Source organism: Lepidochelys olivacea (genome assembly GCF_965140295.1).
Source record: "Lepidochelys olivacea isolate rLepOli2 genome assembly, chromosome: 2".
Lineage (NCBI taxonomy): Eukaryota > Metazoa > Chordata > Testudines > Cheloniidae > Lepidochelys > Lepidochelys olivacea.
In genome coordinates this window covers 10,222,346-10,242,753 of record NC_140412.1, presented here as the reverse complement: position 1 = coordinate 10,242,753, position 20,408 = coordinate 10,222,346, and the positions used below count along the sequence as shown (strand labels likewise).

The 20,408-nt window shown below is 40.0% G+C and overlaps 1 protein-coding gene across 1 annotated transcript in view; it reads right to left on the bottom strand.

Annotated features, from left to right (window-relative positions):
* The window catches only part of AGO2 (argonaute RISC catalytic component 2), a 100,463-nt gene that overhangs the window by 26,145 nt on the left and 53,910 nt on the right, over nucleotides 1-20,408 (bottom strand). Inside the window, exons 4-7 of the mRNA XM_084618917.1 lie at nucleotides 19,625-19,806; nucleotides 4,945-5,081; nucleotides 4,655-4,789; nucleotides 169-256 (exon numbers count right to left, since the gene is read on the bottom strand). Of these exons, the coding sequence (XP_084475043.1) occupies nucleotides 169-256; nucleotides 4,655-4,789; nucleotides 4,945-5,081; nucleotides 19,625-19,806 (542 nt within the window). The remainder of the gene's footprint in view (nucleotides 1-168; nucleotides 257-4,654; nucleotides 4,790-4,944; nucleotides 5,082-19,624; nucleotides 19,807-20,408) is intronic.

Below are 20,408 nucleotides of genomic sequence, written 5' to 3'. Positions count from 1 at the left end.
TATACTGTGACAGCTTCCTATGTTGGTATACGTCAGTAAGGCAGGTTGATAGCTTTCCATGACAAGAACTGGACCGGATATCCACACATTTGAAGATATTCACTGTACTACCATTTTAAAATACTATAGGAGCAAAAGGAAAAAAAACAACAAAAAACCATATTTTACGTTTGGTGACTTGCTGGTCGTCTGGTGACATTGCACACTCGGTATTTTCTCTTCATTTGCCCACAGTGTGTTATCTCCACCTTTAGACCTAACAATATGAAAACATGTATCACTACTTCATTTCTTCAAAACCATTTTCAATCATTTAAATCTTTGGTTACTTTTGTTCTCCTATTACAGTCTTGTTATAATTTGTAAGTAATTAGGAATTCTTTATTTTTTGGACTATTCAAGTACTATACTATGCATGCTCAATAAACACAAAAGTTAAAATCCTTCTCAAACCTTAAATAAAAAACCAAAAAAGGTGGGTAATGCAGCAAGTTGTCCTTTTAACTTTCCTTTCCTCTTTTTACAGGTTTCTCCCACTTACGGATACGTGCATTTGCTAGTAGAGATGGGGGGGAGGGGGGTGTCTTGGCTACAAAATGTACAAAACCAGTTGATATAAATGGCTTGACTGTTGCACTGCAATTCTAGAATTAGCATCCATTCATTTTCTCTAATTTCCCACACACGGAAATAAAATTACTATAAAGGAGCAAAATATATTTTCAGTTCAACTGTTAATGAAACACTGAAGACCAGACTGGCTAAGGAAACGAGCTGTAAAATGTCAGTTACCTCAAGGATTTTAATGTCTTGTCAGTGTTCATGGAGATGTTGGAAAAGTGTTAGCTCTTATAGAGAAATTATTTAATATGTGCCACATGTTCGGGCATACATACAATTTCACTCAAGTAATCAACATTTTTCCACATATAAATCAATATGTTAACCCACTCAACCAGTTACTAAACAAGATCAGTCAAACTTGCAGCAATAAAAAACTAACTACTAAATAACAAAAACAACGAGTAGTCCTTGTGGCACCTTAGAGACTAACAAATTTACTTGGGCACAAGAACCCACAAAAGCTTATGCCCAAATAAATTTGTTAGTCTCTAAGGTGCCACAAGGACTCCTTGTTATTTTTGCTGACACAGATTAACACGGCTACCACTCTAAAACCTGTTACTAAATAACACTGGTTAAAGATTCATAAAAGTTTTGCTTGGTAAGAATCCTGAAGGATATCCCAAACCACAAAAAACAGAACAAAACTTTGTTTGTCTAGAGTTAAAGAACAAGCATTACAAATCCAGGAAATTCAGAGGTAAGAAACTTAAAAGCCCAAACACTTGAATGTATGAAAATGCACAGTTAAGGACTGTAACTACCACCACGCAAGTGTCTAGGACACAGATGGAAGGCGGCTGAGGCAGACCACCTCATTATTCATAAAAGTTTTACGTCAACCATCACTACAAATACAAACAAATGCTTTACAGGAGGTCAAACTAGATGATCACAATGGTCCCTTCTAGCCTTAGAATCTACAAATATACCCTTAATCAGACAGTGGCTGTGCAAACTCCAGCCTTTACACAGCCATACCCTGTGCACAGAAAGGAACACACTCATTTTTTATTTCAAATTATTTTTTCAAAATAATCTATCCCAGACTCTAGCACCCTTGGATACAAGGCAATTGGATTGTGTTTTTAATTAAGACAAAAATATCAGGAAAAAAAATAAATTCAAAAGCCTTCTACCACACGGAAGAAGCCAGCTAATTAACCTGAACTTTCCCCATTTAACTACAAACTTGGGTCAATGGAAGCTGCCCTACATCAACCTAATAATGCATGCATCTCAACTACTAGCTCCCTTCCACCAACCTAACTCACCTGCAACGTCAACTTAATTACTCCACCTCTATGAGAGGCACAGTGCTTAACTCAATGCTGATGGGTCGTCAGAGAGGTAGTATAGGCACACCATTGTGTAAGGCAACTGAATTGGCCTCCTGGGCAATTCCTATTTTCTGTTTGACCATGCGGAGAGCTTCTGGTGACTCAACATCTCAAACACGCTCCAGCCTGGAGTACACAGGAGGTGGTGGATCTTATTGGTCGGTGGGAGGGGGGGAAGAGTCTGTGCAGGCACAGCTCTGATCCAGCCAAAGAAACAGACATCTATGAAAAGACTGCACGGGGCAGAAGAGCTACACCAGGGACATGAAGCAGTGCTGCTTGAAAAATCAAAGAATGTCAGCAGGCATACCAGAAGAGGCCCTGTTTACACACAAACTTGCATTGCATTAAACTGGTTTAGTCCAATTAGTTTAGTTGAACTGGAGTAAACCCCTGTGTGGATTCTCATTTCAATGTAGCTTTAATCTGTTCCTAATTAACTTTTGCTAAACCAAATAAGCCTGGTTTAAACCAAAAGAAGAGAGTGCCCATAAAGCTTTTTGCACTGGTTTAAGTAAATCAGTTTAAAAGCACACATTTTAGTTAAAAACTCATGCAATGTTGTCTGTAGACAAGTTCTCATTGACTTCACTAAAATTATATTAAGGATAAATATGGGCACACACTCCTACAGTAGGAGGAAAAACAGGATGGTTGAGGACTGAAGTATAGACCTGACTGCTGCAATTCTTAAAGTCTTGTTAAATATTTTAGGTTATGGCTACACTATAGCTTAAGTCAACATAAGTTATGTCACTCAGGGGTGTGTGGCTAATTCACACCCCTGAGTGACAACTTATGCTGATTTAAGCGTTGGTGTGGACAGCACTGTCAGCTTCTTCTGCCGACATAGCTACCGCCGCTTGTAGGGGCTGGAGTAATTAAGCTGACAGGAGAACTCTCTCCTGTCGGTTTGGAACAGCTACAGTAGAGAGCTGCATGGGTGCAGCTGCACTGCTGTAAATTCTCTAGCTTAGCCATAGCTTTAGGCCTTATCTACACTACAGAATTTTATCGATGCAAGTTACGCATATAGCCACTGCTGTAATTAAACCACTGTTGCATGTCCACACTATGCTTGTGTCGGTGGAGCGCATCCACAATAGCGGTTCTTGCATTGACACAGACAGCAGAGTATTGTGGGTAGCTAGCCCACTGTGCAATCGGCCACAGAGTGCTTTGGGGAGGTTGCAATGGCTCACGGGGGCAGGTACAGCATCACAAGATGAAGGTTTCTCAATCCCATTGTTCCATGGGCATCCTACTGGATTGCCAGATGCTTTTCAACTGTCCTGGTAACCTGCCACTCAACCATCACTGTCAGCATGGATCCTGCACTGCTGTTCAGTATTGTGCTGTGCATTATGAACAGAAGGCTATAGAAGAGGAGCCCAAGGGGGGGAAAAGGGGGATGGGATTATTCAGCTGGGGGATGCTTGAAGGAACATATTAACACTGAGCCACAGTACTGTGTGTTGTTGTAATGTGCTGAACCTGACATGGTTTTTTGCACCGTGCTATGAACCTTGTAATGATTGCTATGTGTGCCCAAAAAGTAACACATTTTAAATCAGCTCTCAGTAATATGACAAAACTGACACTGCTGAACACTAACACAAGAAGCCCACAGAAGTATGTGGCGGGGCAGGGCAGGGGAGAAGAGAGAGAGAGACATACACACACACAGAGTGTTGGGGGAGAGTGAGTGTGTCAGCATGCTGTCTCTTCTCTACATTAAGACAGCAGCCAGAAGCAACCAATCCTGAGGCAGACAGCTGGTGTCCCCTGGCCCCCCCTCAGCTCAGCGGAGATTGGTACACCAGCAAGAGAAGGGGACACCTGAACATCAGCCTCAGCCTCAGCCTCCACCTCCCTCCCTGGCTCTGCACAGCATGAGTCTCTTTCCCCCCCCCCACCCTCCCACTCCCAGCAGCATCCCACCTTGCCTGCCTGCCGCAGTGTGCCTAGTGCAGATAAGAGCAGAATTCCATGTTAGTGTTTTGATTCCACGATTCCCTCCGAGTTCTCCCACAGCCTCCTCTCCCCAAAGACCAAAGAGATTTACCCCCTCCCCTGTAGTCCAGGCAGGAGTGCTTTTGCTGCTCAGAGCCAGCCTGCTCAGCTGGGCAGTAGCTCTCCACACTAAGGAATTTCAAAAACTTTTTGGGGCTTTGAAAGGGGTGGGGTGAATGTCTGTTTAGCTGGATGCAAGGCAGCGGAGTTCAAAACAGAGAGCAGAGCAGTTACAGCGGGCACTGTGGGATACCTTCTGTAGGCCAGTTACGGCAACGTAACAAACGCAGTGTCTACACTGACACTTTGTCGATCTAACTTTGTCACAAAAAGCTCTACACCTCCCATTGAGGTGGTTTTATTTTGTCAGCAAAGCAGGAGAATTTAGTCAGTGGGAGGAGCATTGTAGTGTGTACACCTCCACTGTTTTGTTGACAAAAGCTACCTTTTGCCGACAAAACTGTGTAGTGTAGACAAGGCCTGAGTTATAAGATGCTTCTGCTTAGAATAAGACACTTTTGTTATCCAATCTCTGTTCAAAAGCATACATATAGGATTCTACGTCTGTCAATTTCTATCAGAAATAAATCTCCCCCTGGCACCCAAACTTACCTTGGCACTTGGAAGTTCACATCACAAAGAATTAAGAAGTTTTGCTCCAATTATGTAATTCATACCTTTTATTTCTTTGGTAAACTTTACCCTTTGGGAATCTGTGAGAGGTTTCTGTTGCTCTTCAATACTCTTGAAATCCAAAACTTCACATACAAACTCAATTACTGGCTGTGCCTTATAAAATGCTGTTGCAGACACTGCAGACAAAGAGAAACACACCTGTGCAATTAATTACATTACTGGAGACTTTACAGCTCTGAAGAAATTCTTGAGAAGTCCAGCAAATGGGATTAATTTGAATCATTTCAAATGAACAGGATGGAACACAAATGGAGAGCAGCACAGTACATACCATCAATATTAAGCATCATTTTCCAGAGTGAAGGTCTGACTGATTGATGGAACCCAAACCAAACTTCTCTGCCACCACCCAGAGGGTTTGAGCACCCTTCAGATGCAGTAAAAAAAGAACGGCCAACAGGAGTATACCTGCAATCAAGAAAATAAACCCATTAACTACTGAATCAGATCTTATAATTAAAATAGGAAAAAATCCTATATTAATAAAGCTGCAACAAATACAAAAATCATTTACATTCCTTTCAATGCTTCAAGTTTGTGTGTGTGTGTGTGTGTGTACGTGTGTGTGTGTGTACACACATCAAATAAAAACCCTACCCACACACACACACACAATTTACAATGTCAGGACTAAGTCTATGTATCTTTTAACTTTTAATGAATCATTTTAAGAGATTTGCTATTCTTCATGTTTTATATGTTATACTGTTAACTGTTGACCTTACAGAAAATATAAGCCAAAGAACTTTAACATAGTTCAGTATGCCAGTGCAGCCACAATTCAGTAAGGGAAAAAACCTAAACAATTTTTATTTAAATCTTGCAGTATAACAATTGACCCCACTTAATATTTTCTAAATAATCATTATTTTTCATAGTATAAATGCATGACCACCATAAAAGAGAAACTATGGATTTATCACTTTGTTTCCTTTCCAAAATATGTAGTAATGGGTCAAATCTTGAAGTCCTTGCTCAAGAAAACTTCCAGTGAAACCAATGGAAGCTTGGTCTGAGTGAGGTCCAGCTGAGATATTTTTAAGGTGTCAATCAGATTGGTATCTCAGCACAATACGAAATCAGAGTCTAACAAAAATCAGGTTAATCTTTTCCATTATCCCATGAAAAGAGGTATGAATGTAATTATGCAAGGGAGGGAATTTTGCGTGTTGTGACAAACTAACGAAAGTGAAAAGAAAAGGAGTACTTGTGGCACCTTAGAGACTAACCAATTTATTTGAGCATGAGCTTTCGTGAAAGTGAGTTTTCCCCCTTAATGTCAGGATTTGGCAATGATACTTGCACTTTTAACATATAACGCGACCTGTTACATTTTGGGGATCACACAGACCAGTAAGGGATTCTATCACTGCTTGCCTTGAATGGTGGAATGTCTTCATGCTGCGCTGCTATGGCTAAGATCCTTGACACCAGTATCAAACCCACAAGCAGAATGTCTCACCCTGGTTCTCACCAGCCTAGTCACTCCTCGCAGGATGACACCAACATCCCTTCCAGTCTTAAGTCTCCCCAAATCCATCCTCCCCAAGTTCTTAAGTACCAGACACTTGGATTGTTTCCCTCTGGTTCATCATCACCTCTTCAGGAGTGAAACCTGCTCCCACCCAGTTATCAGTTCACTTTGGCGCACACACACACTCCCCAAAGTTTGCACAACAGACACCTGCTTCATGTGAAAATAATCAAAATGTTTATTTAACAGAAAAACCACAGACACAAAGATGAAATAGTAAGGAGGAGCTAATATATAAACGTTTCAGAAAGAAAGAAAGAAGCAGCCTCAGGCTTTACACTTCCATTTAGATAAAATCCCTTTTCTAATACAAAAAGAAAAGGAGTACTTGCGGCACCTTAGAGACTAACCAATTTATTTGAGCATAAGGTTTTGTGAGCTACAGCTCACTTCATCAGATGCATCCGATGAAGTGAGCTGTAGCTCACGAAACCTTATGCTCAAATAAATTGGTTAGTCTCTAAGGTGCCGCAAGTACTCCTTTTCTTTTTGCGAATATAGATAACACGGCTGCTACTCTGAAACTTTTCTAATACAAGTTACCCATTGCCCTTGAACAGTTTTCCTGCCTATCCCTAACTATAGTGGGGATTCCCCATTTCCTTGGCAGGTTTCTGCCCAGAGGCTGTTGCTCGGTTTCTGGATGCCTTTCACTTGAAAACCCTTCCACTTCAAAGGATTTGCAGTTTTTTTTCCCTTCAAATCACCATAGATATTTAAAGTGAGACAACTGGGGATTTCCCCAAATGTGTTTCTAATAACTTTAACAGCCCATCTTTGTCTTTTCTTGGGTTGCACAATGGATTGTTACCTAAGTCTGGTTTTGTGTCTTGGGAGGTGTCTCTCTCTCTGTCTGATTGTTCATTGTCCTGCTATAAGGTGGAGCTGAAGTTTATGAGCACAGTTCTCTATACACACAACCGCATAATCTCATAATCATAGCTTGTATAGAAATCACATAATTAAGTTTAGAACATTCAAGCTTTCATAAAAGATCTTACTCAACAACATATTTTGATAGCACAATAACACTGTGTACAGTCAGTTGATTCAACTGCTTATTCTTTGGGGTTCAACCCCCCATCCTCCCTTTGGGGTGTCTGGACCCTGATTATCACATGATTTACAGAGATTTAATTGGTTTCAGAGTAGCAGCCCTGTTAGTCTATATTCGCAAAAAGAAAAGGAGTACTAGTGGCACCTTAGAGACTAACCAATTTATTTGAATATAAGCTTTCGTGAGCTACAGCTCACTTCATGAGATGTGATGAATATCAAAATAGGATCTTCAGGTGGTTTTTAAATCTACATCTGATTGACTGCCAGGAGCCATTAGGGGGATGATGGCTGCATAGCTTTACAGCTCCTTTCCCTCCCTCCTAAAATCCCAACCATCAGCAATTTAACCATTCCCCCCTCCCCATCTAATTTTTATCAGATATTATTTTACAACTCTTGTCTTTCAATTTAATACTCTTGTGAATGCTGCTTCATCTCCAGACTCTCCACAAAAATCCCAAAAAACAGAAGTTGTCAGACAACCCTCTTTCAGCCTGACCAGGGACAGGCTGCCCCTCTGAGACTAGATGAAATTATGGACTGGTTAACACACATCTCAAGTGACTAGACATTCTTGAGAAAAATATCTGAAGACAACTGAGATCGAAAATATTATAAGTATATTTCAAACTATTTACAAGGTTTGGCATCTAAACTAGAGGAAGCTGAGAACAGAATCGCCTCACTAGAAGACACAGTGATTACTATGAATATAACTGCAGACCAACAGGAAAGAACTATTGAAAGCACTTCAGGTTTCAGAGTAGCAGCCGTGTTAGTCAGTATCCATAAAAAGAAAGAGAGTACTCCTTTTCTTTTTATTAAAGCACTTCAGGAGATGGTTAATGATCTCAAGGGAAGATCAAGGAGAAACAAGTACTCCTTTTCTTAATGTGAGAGATGTGGGACTCCCAGATACGGGCTGGAAAAAGGCAGGACTGTTGAATTTTATCCGCCATGCTGACAGCACTTTTACCTCTGCCCCCTGATCAGAACTTAGATATTGAGAATCCATTACTCCCTTGCAGCAAACCCTCTCCAAATGCGAAGCCTCTGGCCATAATTTTAAGATTTTAAAAATACAATATTAAGGAACTCATTCTTAGAAAAGCCCATGAACTTAATAATCTAACACAGAAACAACACAGACTGATGATTTTCCTGGATTATACCAAGGACATTGTAGAAAAGAAGGCTAAAATCAATAGGTCAAGAGCCCTAGCCAAAGAGTAGGTGTGGACTACTTAATTTCCTTCCCTGATACTTTCAAAGTTAAAAAGGAAGGTAAGATGATTCGTTTCATGACAGCAGAAGAAGCTGAAAGGTATCCAAGCTCATAACAGCAAAAGACTTCTCAAAGATACAGACAGGATGCATTAAAACAACTCTACCAGATTTGTCACTGCAATGTGGGAATTCACTTCTCAGTCTAACAACAAACTGCACAGGGCAAATCCACCACTTCCTCTCCTCCCTTCCCTTTAGTTTTATTTCTCCGGACTTCCACAGTTTCACTAGCAGGGGAAGCAAACTGGGGAGCGAGTTGGTGGGGAGAAGGCTCTCATCTCTGACTGAATTTTGACTCTCCTGACCCTCCATCCAGACCCAGGAAGCTGCTATTGGCTCTGGCTGCCGCTGTTGGCAGGCAGTGTTACAACATGGACAGCCTGCTTTGCCTCATCTACCCCTGTGTACCTCATGATTCCAGTGCACAGGTAGCATACCCACCTTTGAAATCTTAACTCCAAGAAAATTGCTTCAGTGGACCTGGGGACTCCTTATATCTGTGGATCAGCAAGGCTCAACAGAGCAGTGTGATCGTTTTCTATATCTGCAGTGGTACCTTTTCTGACCCCTTCCCTCCTCTCTATTTTAAATCCTCTCCTTCTCCCCTAATGATTTTACTTCGTTTCATCCCCATCTCATTTCCTAGATTCTGGGTTTATAGTAAATCTGGAAATATTCAATCCATTTGCCTTAAATTTACACTTATAAGAGATACCAGATCTAAAAAATGTAATGAAGATTTCAGTTTAATGCTGAATTGTTTAATTTCCCCAACTGTCAAGAAATCTGATCTCCTAAAATCTTATCCAATTATTTTGCTGGTTATGATTCACTTAAATTACTGAGAAAGTGTTAGTATGAGACAGTCAGTTGTTTTTTCAGTAATATTAGTTTGTTCTTCTGTTTAGTTTTTATTTTTGTTAAATGAGCTGTAATAAATATTGTGTTGATTTATATTGCTGATAACACTATAGGGCAATGACATTCCCCCTATATTCCAATGTGGACAAGGCTCTAAGGGGCAAAATTTAGGCAGAACTGTTCTGCTAATGAACCCTTATCTGCAGATGATCCAGTTATGTTAGAATAAGGTTATTTAAACAATTTGCATAACTTTCTTATATATTTACTATAGTCTTGTTCTTAAGTTTAGATGCTAGCCTTCTCCTCTGCACACACACCCCCCCCCCAGCTTTGGATGATGGTGAACAGTGCAGAAACCAGGACCTCCCTTGAGATGAGAGTATTTCTTCTTTATAAGGCTAAAGGGAATCCTGTTAAACCCTAGTTGGGTGTTTTAGAGAGGCTGGGGAAGTGAGTGAAGAGGTCACCCCCTTGCAAACCTCCTGGACTTAGGTCCAATTTCTTTTTAATAAGAATTATATATTTTAAGTGATCCTTGGTCAACTTTGATCACTTAATTTATTTTTCTGTCCATTTCCCATATTATACCTATCTTTTTAGCTTTCCTGGTCTTCAGTTTACCCTTTTGCCTCCCCCTCATGTCCCCTTAGGGAACTCAGATATACTTTTCCTAGATATGAAACTAACAATGGCCCAAGCAATGACACTATTCAGGTGCCCGATAAAGAAATATTTGAGCTACACACTCCTTATGGCTAATGTTATAAATCTTGTTTCTTGGAACATCAAAGGGATAAATCACCCAATAAAAAGAAAAAGAATGATCATTCATCTAAAACACTGAAAGCAGTTATCTTCTCACAGTGAACCCACCTTAATGGCTTGGATGCAGAGAAATTTAGGAGGGACGTTTAACTATTTCTCTGCAGCCCAAGGTGCAGCAATGTTGTCTCACAAAAAACTCAATTTACAAATTTTAGATGTAAGTAAATATGAGGAAGGTAGATTTTTGCTGGTGAAGGCTAAGATTTCTAACTCTCTATATATCCTAATTAATATATATGGACCTAATAAAGACTATCCAAGGTTTTTGATTTTTTTTTTTCCAAAAATTAATAAAAACATAAGAAAGGCCATACTGGGTCAGACCAAAGGTCCATCTAGCCCAGTGTCCTATGCCAGGTGCTTCAGAGGGAATGAACAGAACAAGTAATCATCAAGTGTTGAATCATCAATCCTCTGTTGCCCATTCCCAGTTTCTGGAAAACATCCATGCCCGTCCTGGCTAATAGCCATTGATGGACCTATCCTCCATGAACTTATCTAGTTCTTTTTTTAACTGTTACAGTCTTGGCCTTCACAACATCCTCTGGCAAAGAGTTCCACAGACTGACTGTGTGCTGTGTGAAAAAATACTTCCTTTTGTTTGTTTTAAACCTGTTGCCTATTAATTTCATTTGGTGATCCCTAGTTCTTGTGTTATGAGTAGGAGTAAATAACACTTCCTTATTTACTTTTTCCACACCAGTCATGATTTTATAGACCTCAGTCATATCCCCACTTAGCTGTTTCTTTTGCAAATTGAAAAGTCCCAGTCTTATTAATCTTTTCTCATATGGAAGCTGTTCCATACCCCTAATCATTTTTGTTGCCCTTTTCTGAAGCTTTTCCAATTCCAATATAAATTTTTTTTATCCCAAAAGAATCAATCGTCATTGCAGGATATTTTAATGAGGCACTGGACCCTCTTTTAGATAAGTCAGGCTGGCCCAAGCATACACAATCACATGCTAGAAACATTATAAAAGACTTTGTGAAAGAATTGGGATTAAAAGATGTATGGCACTTGCACAGCTCTACAGTGAAGGATTTTACTTTTTTCTCCTCCCCACGTATTCATGCACAGATTTCTTCCTGATTTCTACCAGTCTGGTGGAATCTATACTTAATAATGAAATCGAGTCTATCATGATCTTTGATCATGGACCAGTGATACGACAATTTTTTCCTCCCAAGACAGTCTGGACTTTCAAAAGAGAGTCTGCATCTTTTATAAGATACAATTTTTCAGAACCATGTCAAAAAATTTGATTTTTCTTCTATACTAATGAGACCAGAGACACCCCCATTCCACCCTGTGGGATACACTAAAAGCTATTATTAGGGGCATGATCATTTCCTACCCATCAGGTAGAAAGAGAGGTAGCCAGGCTGAACTCCTGAAATTAAGTGAATTTAAAGCTATGGATTTAGAATGCACAAATTACCCCTCCTAAGAAAATCTTAAAAAATTAATCCACCTTTGGTCTGAAGTAACTAGACTAACTTTAGCAAAAAACTGAATTTTCTCTTTTTAGACTCAAACTTACATACAGGGAGTCAGGGGAGAGAGCAGGGAAAATTATTGCATATAGATTAAAAGTGAGAGGTCCTGAATAGTATCACTCAAATCAGAACAAGGCAGTTTACTACTGATCAAAAAGAGATCAGTGATCATTTTTTGAAATGTTACCACGTTCTTTAAAATAATGATTCACCACCTGACCCAGAAGAACTGAATAATTTCATTAGAACTCTTAACCTCTCACAAATCCCAGCAGAGCAACAGGCCAGAGTAGCCTCTCCCTTGTATTCAGAGGAAATAATCAAGGCCATGGAGGAAAGGAGTCCAGGAAAGACCCCCAGCCCTGATGGCTTATCGATAGAATTCTATCAAAGTTTCAAAGAAATTATGTCCCCTAAGATATTATGCATTTACAAAGAAAGATGTCTTGAAGAAAGATAGCTTACCTCCTACTATGAGGGAAGCCCTAATTACTGTACTACTAAAACTGGGTAAGGATGTGCAAAAATCTAACAGTTATAGACCCATCTCTTTAATAAATACGGATATAAAAATATTTTCAAAAATTTTGGCTATGAGGCTTGAAAAGGTAATGAGTGATATGGTTCATCCTAATCAGGTGGGATTTTTTAAAAAAAGGCATGGTTCAGAAAACACAGCAGTTGATTAATGTTATGGCATTCCATCAACATTCTAGAAATTCCCATGGAATCATTTCACTCAATGCAGAGAAAGTCTATGACAGCAATAATTGTTTGGTACCCTGGATAAATTTGGGTGGAGAAATCCTTTATTTCATGGATAAAGCTGTTATATTCCAATCCTAACTCTCATATCCTAACTAACAGCACAATATCCCCCTCCTTTGATCCGTTTTGAGGAATTAGACAGGGATGCCCCTCCTCCCCCCTCCTGTTCAATCTAGCATTAGAACAACTTGCAGTACTAATTGGGGAACACCAGGGTAATTCAAGAGATTGAGTCAGGGTCTCTGGAGACAAAAATTCTTGTATACACAGACGTCATCCTCCTATTTATTAAAAATCTGGATCAATCTATTCTACAAACAATACATAACTTTGGTAAATCCTCTGGCTACAAAATAATTTGGGATAAATTGAAAGCAACAAAAATCTCATGGGATTTAGTAAGAAGTGGCTCTCCTATAGGGACATTTAGATGGCAACAAACTTCCAATATCTTGGCATCCTGTTCCTGAAGGAAATTAAAAACAGTCAAGGTTAACTCAGACCCATTAATCATGCTGTTAGCAAATGATTTAAATAAATGGCAAGCACTACCTTTCTTCCTCTGGGGAAAAAACAAACAATTAAAATGAATGTCCTTCCCAGAATCTTTTTTATTCTGAATTTCCTCCCTGTCCATATCCACTTTATTTTACTAAAATTGCTAACATGTTCAGGTCCTTCTTCTGATGTTCTGGTAAAAAACCCAGAATCTCCTTACAAAGATTACAGCTCCCTATCGAAACAAGTAGTTTTAGATCTCCCAACTTTAAACTTTATCAGCCAATAATTCTTAGCCAAGCAGCACTGTGGCTCATTCCCTTGTGCTTTGGAGCCCCAGATGGGCTCCAGCTGGACGCAGAATTGGTTGCCCCTTTACTAAAGCCCTGAAAATCTGCAGATATCCACTTCATATCCGTGGATCATGTTTGCAGATCACATATGGATGCAGAAATTTTAGGTTTAGAGCCCCACAAATCTGTGGATGAGGATATCCGTGGACTGTGTTCGCTGATCTTGGATTGGATTTTGTATCCACGCAGGGCTCTGCCCTTTACCCCTTTCCAATGCACTGCACTCGGATTACTACCAATTCCCTCCAGAACAATTACCAACTATTGTGGCAGCCACAAATACTTGGCACAGTAGGTCTACTAAATTTAAAACCCATCCTTTCTGCATACCAAGGCCTCTATCTGGGGTAACTCGAAACTCTGTATAGCAGGCAACTCCATCATTTAGCCAGACTGGATTAGAAAAAGGATTTTGACCATCAGTCAATTTATTGAAAACAATACTTTCCTTCCTTTTATAAAATTAAAAGAAAAGGTTCAATATAGAGAGTAAGAAGCAGTGGCAATATATCCAACTTAAACGTGCTGTCTCCCATCTGTTTGGCCACGATTCCTTTGCTTCTCCTGACCCACCTGAACTTGCATTTCTCCAAAGAATACCCAGATTACCAAGACCTATGGCAACACTATATTCATACTTGACCAGCAAATCTGAACTAAACACAGATTCCCTAAAAAAGAAATGCGAAGAGGAACTAGGCCAATTATTTTCTGCTAACCGATGGAAACAAATTTTAGCCAGTGCTCTCAACTGCTCTTTGGACCTCAATTTAAAATTAATCCAGCAGAAAATCATATGGAGGATGCAGTGTACCTCTCTCCGACTATTCAAAACAGGTGCCACTAAGTCAGTCAAATGCTGGCACTGTGATTCAGCGGGTACTAACTTAACCCATATGCTGTGGGAAGGCTCCTATACTCGTAGGTTTTGGGCAGAACTGAATTGCAGTTAATTTTCTCTTATCAGATAAAATTGTGTTACAAGCTAAATATGTAATTTAACAGCTAATGGATGTTAATGGGAAGCTCAATAAATCTGAAAAACTTGGGCTAACCAGAGCACTAATTGGAAATCCAAAAAGCGACCAACAATTGAAGACCAGAGCATAGATATTGTAAGCTTGGCCACCATGGAAAGAATTGTATTCCGTAACAGAAATACCCTTGAAAAATTCTCAGTGATATTGGATGCTTTTCTGGAAGTATCTGAAGGATCCTATTAAACACACTCCCCACCACCTCCTGCTCCTCTCAGCTCAGTTCCTTCCCCTTCTGTCTCTATCCCCTGCTCTGGATTTTGCTTCTATTACCTTATCTTAATAATTTTTCCTTAACTAGCTGGATTTTTATACGCAAAATGTGTTTATAAATTGTGTAATACAAGTAATTTATTTATATTGTAACCATTCATATTATATATAATTAAATGTTTCAACCATAGCTAAGATTAGGCAGCAAGTGGTTAATATATTATGAGAAGATTATGTTTATGTATCTTTTGTTATTCTTTATATATACATATGGCTGAACTTTTCAGTTTTAAAGAGCTAAGTAATCAAATGTAGATTTTTTCTACATTTGATTACTTAGGGCTTTAAAACTGCAAAGTTCAGCCATTCTAATAAATGTTATTCCCTGCTTCCTAATCAGTTTTGGTTTCTATTCTAGTTTTGAATAGCAGCCATAAAATATTCACACATATCAGTGTCCCAATTAGCATCTGTATTTTCGACGCCGATATTTTTACTAAATCAAGTAAATGTCATTGCTCAGAAAAATTAGTCTTTGGCGTTTTAAAAAAAAGTCACATAGAATTTGGGTACAAGATTCCAATTTCCATATTTTCACTGACAGGGTTATTTAGGTCCTTCCGGTTCCCTCCTGCAGGCCTATACTGAAGGGCTCAGGTCAGGAAAAACTGCTATTCTGCTGCTTTTGTAATTTAAGTATCTGTTTATTTGAGCACCTAAAGAATTCCTTCGGTCACATAAATTAAAGATAGTAGCTCATTCCTGATCTCTGTTTGCAATTTCCTTTTTGAAAATCAAATAGCTTACTCTGAATTTACACCAGTGTAACGGAGATCAGAATCTGGCCTTAGAGCTGCCATTTTATTCATTAGCAAATGTCAACACAAAGGAACAGGTTATTTAAATAAATCCTAGGTGATAAAAACATTTAAGTAAATTAGATTAAAATTTGAAAAAGGCCCATGAAGATAACTAAAATAAACTGTTTGCTGATAATCATCCATAAGTAGTCATCCTCTCTGATTTAGTCTCTTAACTCTCTCTCTTCCTGTCTTCACACTATCCCACACTCATCCTCAGTGACTTCATTTTCCAGGCTGATGACCCATCCAACCCCTTAGCTCTAGTTTCGTTGCCTTCACCTCTTCTTCAATTCTCCACTCACCAAAAGAGCCGTTCATTTCACTTGTCATGCTGTCTGAAGTGGAACATGAACATGAGTACCAGCCTCAGGGCAGACTATTACAAACACCACCACAAACCCCAAACTGATGGTGAAATCTAAGTGTAGAATTCACAAATAAAGTATCAAGTGTAAACTCCTAAAGCACTTTAACTACCTTAACATGGAGTCCTGGACAGTCCCCTAGGTCCTCTGATCTATCTTGCCACCCAAGCAAACCTGCCTTTGTGACAGATGGTCCCTTAGACCAAAAAAATCACAACAATATTCAGGTTATCCCAAAGAACCAGTCATTTACTCCAGGTCAGTTGTATCTGAGATCTCTCACCAAAAACAACGCTTGAAGCCAATCCTATAATAAATGATCTAAAGATTTATTGACTAAGAAAAGAAATGAGGAGTTATTTACAAGATTAAAGCAGGTAAACATACAAACAAACGAGTTATCGTCTTAGGTTTCAAAAAGTAATAGCTGTTGTAATGTGCAAGTTCCATAGGTCCTTTAGAGCTAACCCAAGCTACACAGCTGGGGATCCCTCACTTATGCTTAGAAGTCTTGCCCCCTCCTTGAAGTCCACACAGCACAGGGATAACCACTTCTTCTTGATGGGGATTTTTATTCCCTTCCGCCAGAGCTCAAGCTGATGGGACAAATCTTTCTGTACATCTCCTCTACTTGGGTATGGAGGGAGCAAACAACAAATTGTCTGTCCACTGATATTCCACAATGGCTTGTCTGGTGTCTATCGGCCTTTTATTGGAAAGGAGACGACATCTCTTGGGGTAAACTAGTATTTCACACTTGGCAATGCTTCCTTCCTGACTGGGGGAGGGTCTACATTTTAGAGCAAACATTTTTATGTGGTTACAGAGCAAACAGCACCAAGGCTTAATGATTACAAGAAGTATGAACAGAGGACCAAGGTGCCACTCTACAGACATCTGCAACCGGCATATCCTTAAGTAATGCTATAGAAGTATATAGTGCTTGTGTGGAATGTGCGATCACTCAAAGGGGACTGAACATCAGATCTTACTACAACTGGAGATCCACTTAGATAAAAACTCTGTTTCAAATTTACTGAACACTTCTTTCTGTCTGCAAGAGATACCAATGGTCTGGGAGATTTTCTAAATGGTTTGTTTCTTTCTATCTAGGTAAAAGGCTAATACCCTCCTGACATCTATGGAATATGGCTTCTTGACTAGCCTATTGCGGTTCTCAGGAAAAAAACCAGGACATTAATGGTTTGATTAATATGAAATTCTGAGAGCATTTTAGATAAAAATTTTGGACGAGCCTATAGCAACACTTTCTCTCTGGTGAATACTGTAAAAGTCGGGGTTTGCCATTAAAGCCCCAAATTCTCCAACCCTTTGAAACATCCTTTTGAGACTCTAGCTAGGTGTTCTTTATTGGATTCATAAATGAGACAGCCTTTCTGGTAGCCATAATTTCTGCCCAAAGGGTTGGAGAATTTGGGGCTTTAATGGCAAACCCCGACTTTTACAGTATTCACCAGAGAGAAAGTGTTGCTATAGGCTAGTCCAAAATTTTTATCTAAAATACTCTCCTTGGGGTACCTTAATTCTTGTGGTACCAATGGTATCAAAAATGGGAGCAAGTGAGAACCTGTGGAAGACGGCTTTGGTCCCAATGCAGTTAGTACCAAGCGCTTGGCATGAAAGTAAGTCGGCTCAGATTTCATCAGTACTGTAGGTAGCTGAGCAGTTTTGGTGTTTGCATGTTACCGGTATCAAGTGTTGTTCCGCAGCAGGCTTAGAACTCTTCTCAACAGCATTTCTGACATTCTGACAGGTTTCAGAGTAACAGCTGTGTGTGTGGGGGGGGGGGGGGGAGGTATTTTTTTATGCTTTGTGTGTATAAAAAGATCTACACTTTCCACAGTATGCATCCGATGAAGTGAGCTGTAGCTCACGAAAGCCTATGCTCAAATAAATTGGTTAGTCTCTAAGGTGCCACAAGTACTCCTTTTCTTTCTGCCATTCTGGGAAGGAGTATCCAAACTTGGTACCAAGCCTGTCTTAGATGACAAACTCCTCTACACCTCTGTGGTACCAGCATCACTTAGAGCCCATATGGAACTCCCCTTAGGATCCGAGATCTCTATACCCTTCTCGTGCATTGGTGACCAAGATTTGAAGGTGTACTCCTTATCTCCTTCTGCTTAGCAGGGGTCAATGAGGACTTTGGTAGCATAGATGTACTCGGTGCCGCAGTACCATCTATATCTCTAATGGTTTTTGGTGACAGAAATATTGATTTTGATAGGGCACTAGTGGTACTGGGAGGTCTATGTACAGGCAGTATCGAAAGCTGGTCATAATCATTAGTTTGAACTTGATATCCCTATTTCCCACCCCCTGAGAGCTACCCTTGAAGGAAGTGCAGACCTTGCACTTACAGCGGATACGAGTAACACCCAAACAGTGGATGCACTGGGAATGTCGATCACTGATCAGAATAGTCTCATGGTAGGAGAGGCACCTCTTGAATCCCGGGGAGCCTGGCATTACCAAGTAAAATATTGAAAAGTAACTCCTAAAAGGGGAAACTATTAACTAACTAGATCTATGAAAAAAAATTGTATTTTATGATTTTTTTAAAAGGGAACAACCGTTTCAACAACAATAAATGCTAGAAGGTAACTAAGGGTGGTTCACCCATGCAGTCCCGTATAGCCTTGGCACGGGGCATGAGGATGTGCGAGGTACATGCGCAAGCTGAATAGGCACCACTACCAAAAATCTCCAATCAAAGGCACAGACTTACCTCCAGTGCAGTACTCACAGGGACACTACTTGAAGAAGAAAAAAGAAGTTTCTCATCCTCTAATCCAGCCACTTGCCCCAATGGCTCCACCCCATCCCTGCCAGCTTCCACCCCACACTTGTTATATTTTCAAACAAGCACCTTTGTGCTTCCTTTCATACTGCTCTTCAAGCTGGGGCGGAGCACCTCGTAAATATCCACAAAGCTACCTCATTATCCTCCTTAAAACTCTCCTTTGCCATGATACCCATAAAAAAAAATACTTGACAACAGTTGGGCTGCTGGTGCACTGATACCACTGCCTATCACACTGACCCATATCATTTCACTGTACTCCCTCAGTCTGCATCCATTATCTCATCTGATACTTAGCTGTAAGCTGTTTAGGGAAGGGACCATCTTTTTGTTCTCTGTTTGTATAGCACCTAGCAGAATGGGACCCTGGTCCATGACTAGGGCTGCTAGGTGTTATGGTAACACAAAATAAAATAAAATAAAATAAATAAATAATAAAACCCCCCTGGCAACATACACATATAGGGAGACTGCCAAAAAATCAGCAGTGCCATTGTGCTGGCAGACCTGGACCACTCCTCATTCCACAATCCCTTTCCTGCCCCCTCCAGGCCAAGGACCTGTGATAGGGCAAGAACATTCAGACAGTGGTGTGGTAAAAGACTTTATAGCATTGCTATGACTGCAAATGCTCTGGGTTCAAAGCTTGCTGGAAGGGAAGTTTTAAATTTTGCACAAGCCAAAGCAACATATAAAAATGCAAGGAAAGGGGGGGGAGGGAATATTCTCTGTACAGAATATGGGGAAGCAGGCTTGTAGTCTTAGGTACTGGGGACTAGAAGTTGACCAGGCCAGTCCAAAAGCAGCGGTACTGCTACTTTCCCAGTTAGCTCCCTGCACATGAAGAGACCTGCTGCAACAGAAACAGAGTTGCTGCTGTCATGAAAATACACATTAAATTAGAATGACCATTTAAACAATTCAAATAATTTTATAAAGACCTTCAAGGTGTTTCCCTCACCTCATGGAAGGCAAATGCCTCATCACTACATCCAGAGCCTGGATAGTTTCAAAAGGAACACTTGGCAGCCGACCAGAAAGAGCATCATGTAAAGCCTGCAGACTCACACAGGACATCCATTTTATAGCCACCTTAAATATTCTGTCCTTTCCTTCTCCTGGAAGCGTGACCTCCAACTCCACCTGCAACAATTGGAAAACAAAACAAGATGATTCTTTCCATTTAAAGACACAAAAAAGCAGGGGAGATGGAAGGGGCATAGAGTTGCTTTGCGTAGCAATCTAACACTTTGAAGAGAGCACAAAAAGAAAAAGATGTAAGGGGGAAGTGTGGAGAAACACCATCTATTAGTTTAGATCTTCTTACTACAATTATTATTTCCATGAATGTGCTTTCCACCTCCCACCCCTTTAAGGCAATACTATAGATTGGCAGTGCTCTTATATTAAGTGGACAGTCCCACTGGGAATATGATGGTCTGATTGCAGATATAAAGACACATATTGATGTAATACATGCAGGAGTCAGCTATTGTATAAGCAGAATTGAGCCTGGTCTGTTGTCATCGTCTGCTTAGGATTCATGACTCTCCGTTCAGACTTTCCCTTCCAACGTACTGCTTATATTGTTACTGCTAATCCATTGTAAATGATGTGAAAAAGAATTCAGAAACAGTCTTCCAGAACATTATTCTTAATAAGATTTGTAAATTAGTAAAGGATAAAGCCAACTTGAGTGCTAGGGAAATTAATATCTACAAAGAGGGGGAAAGGATATTTCTTTC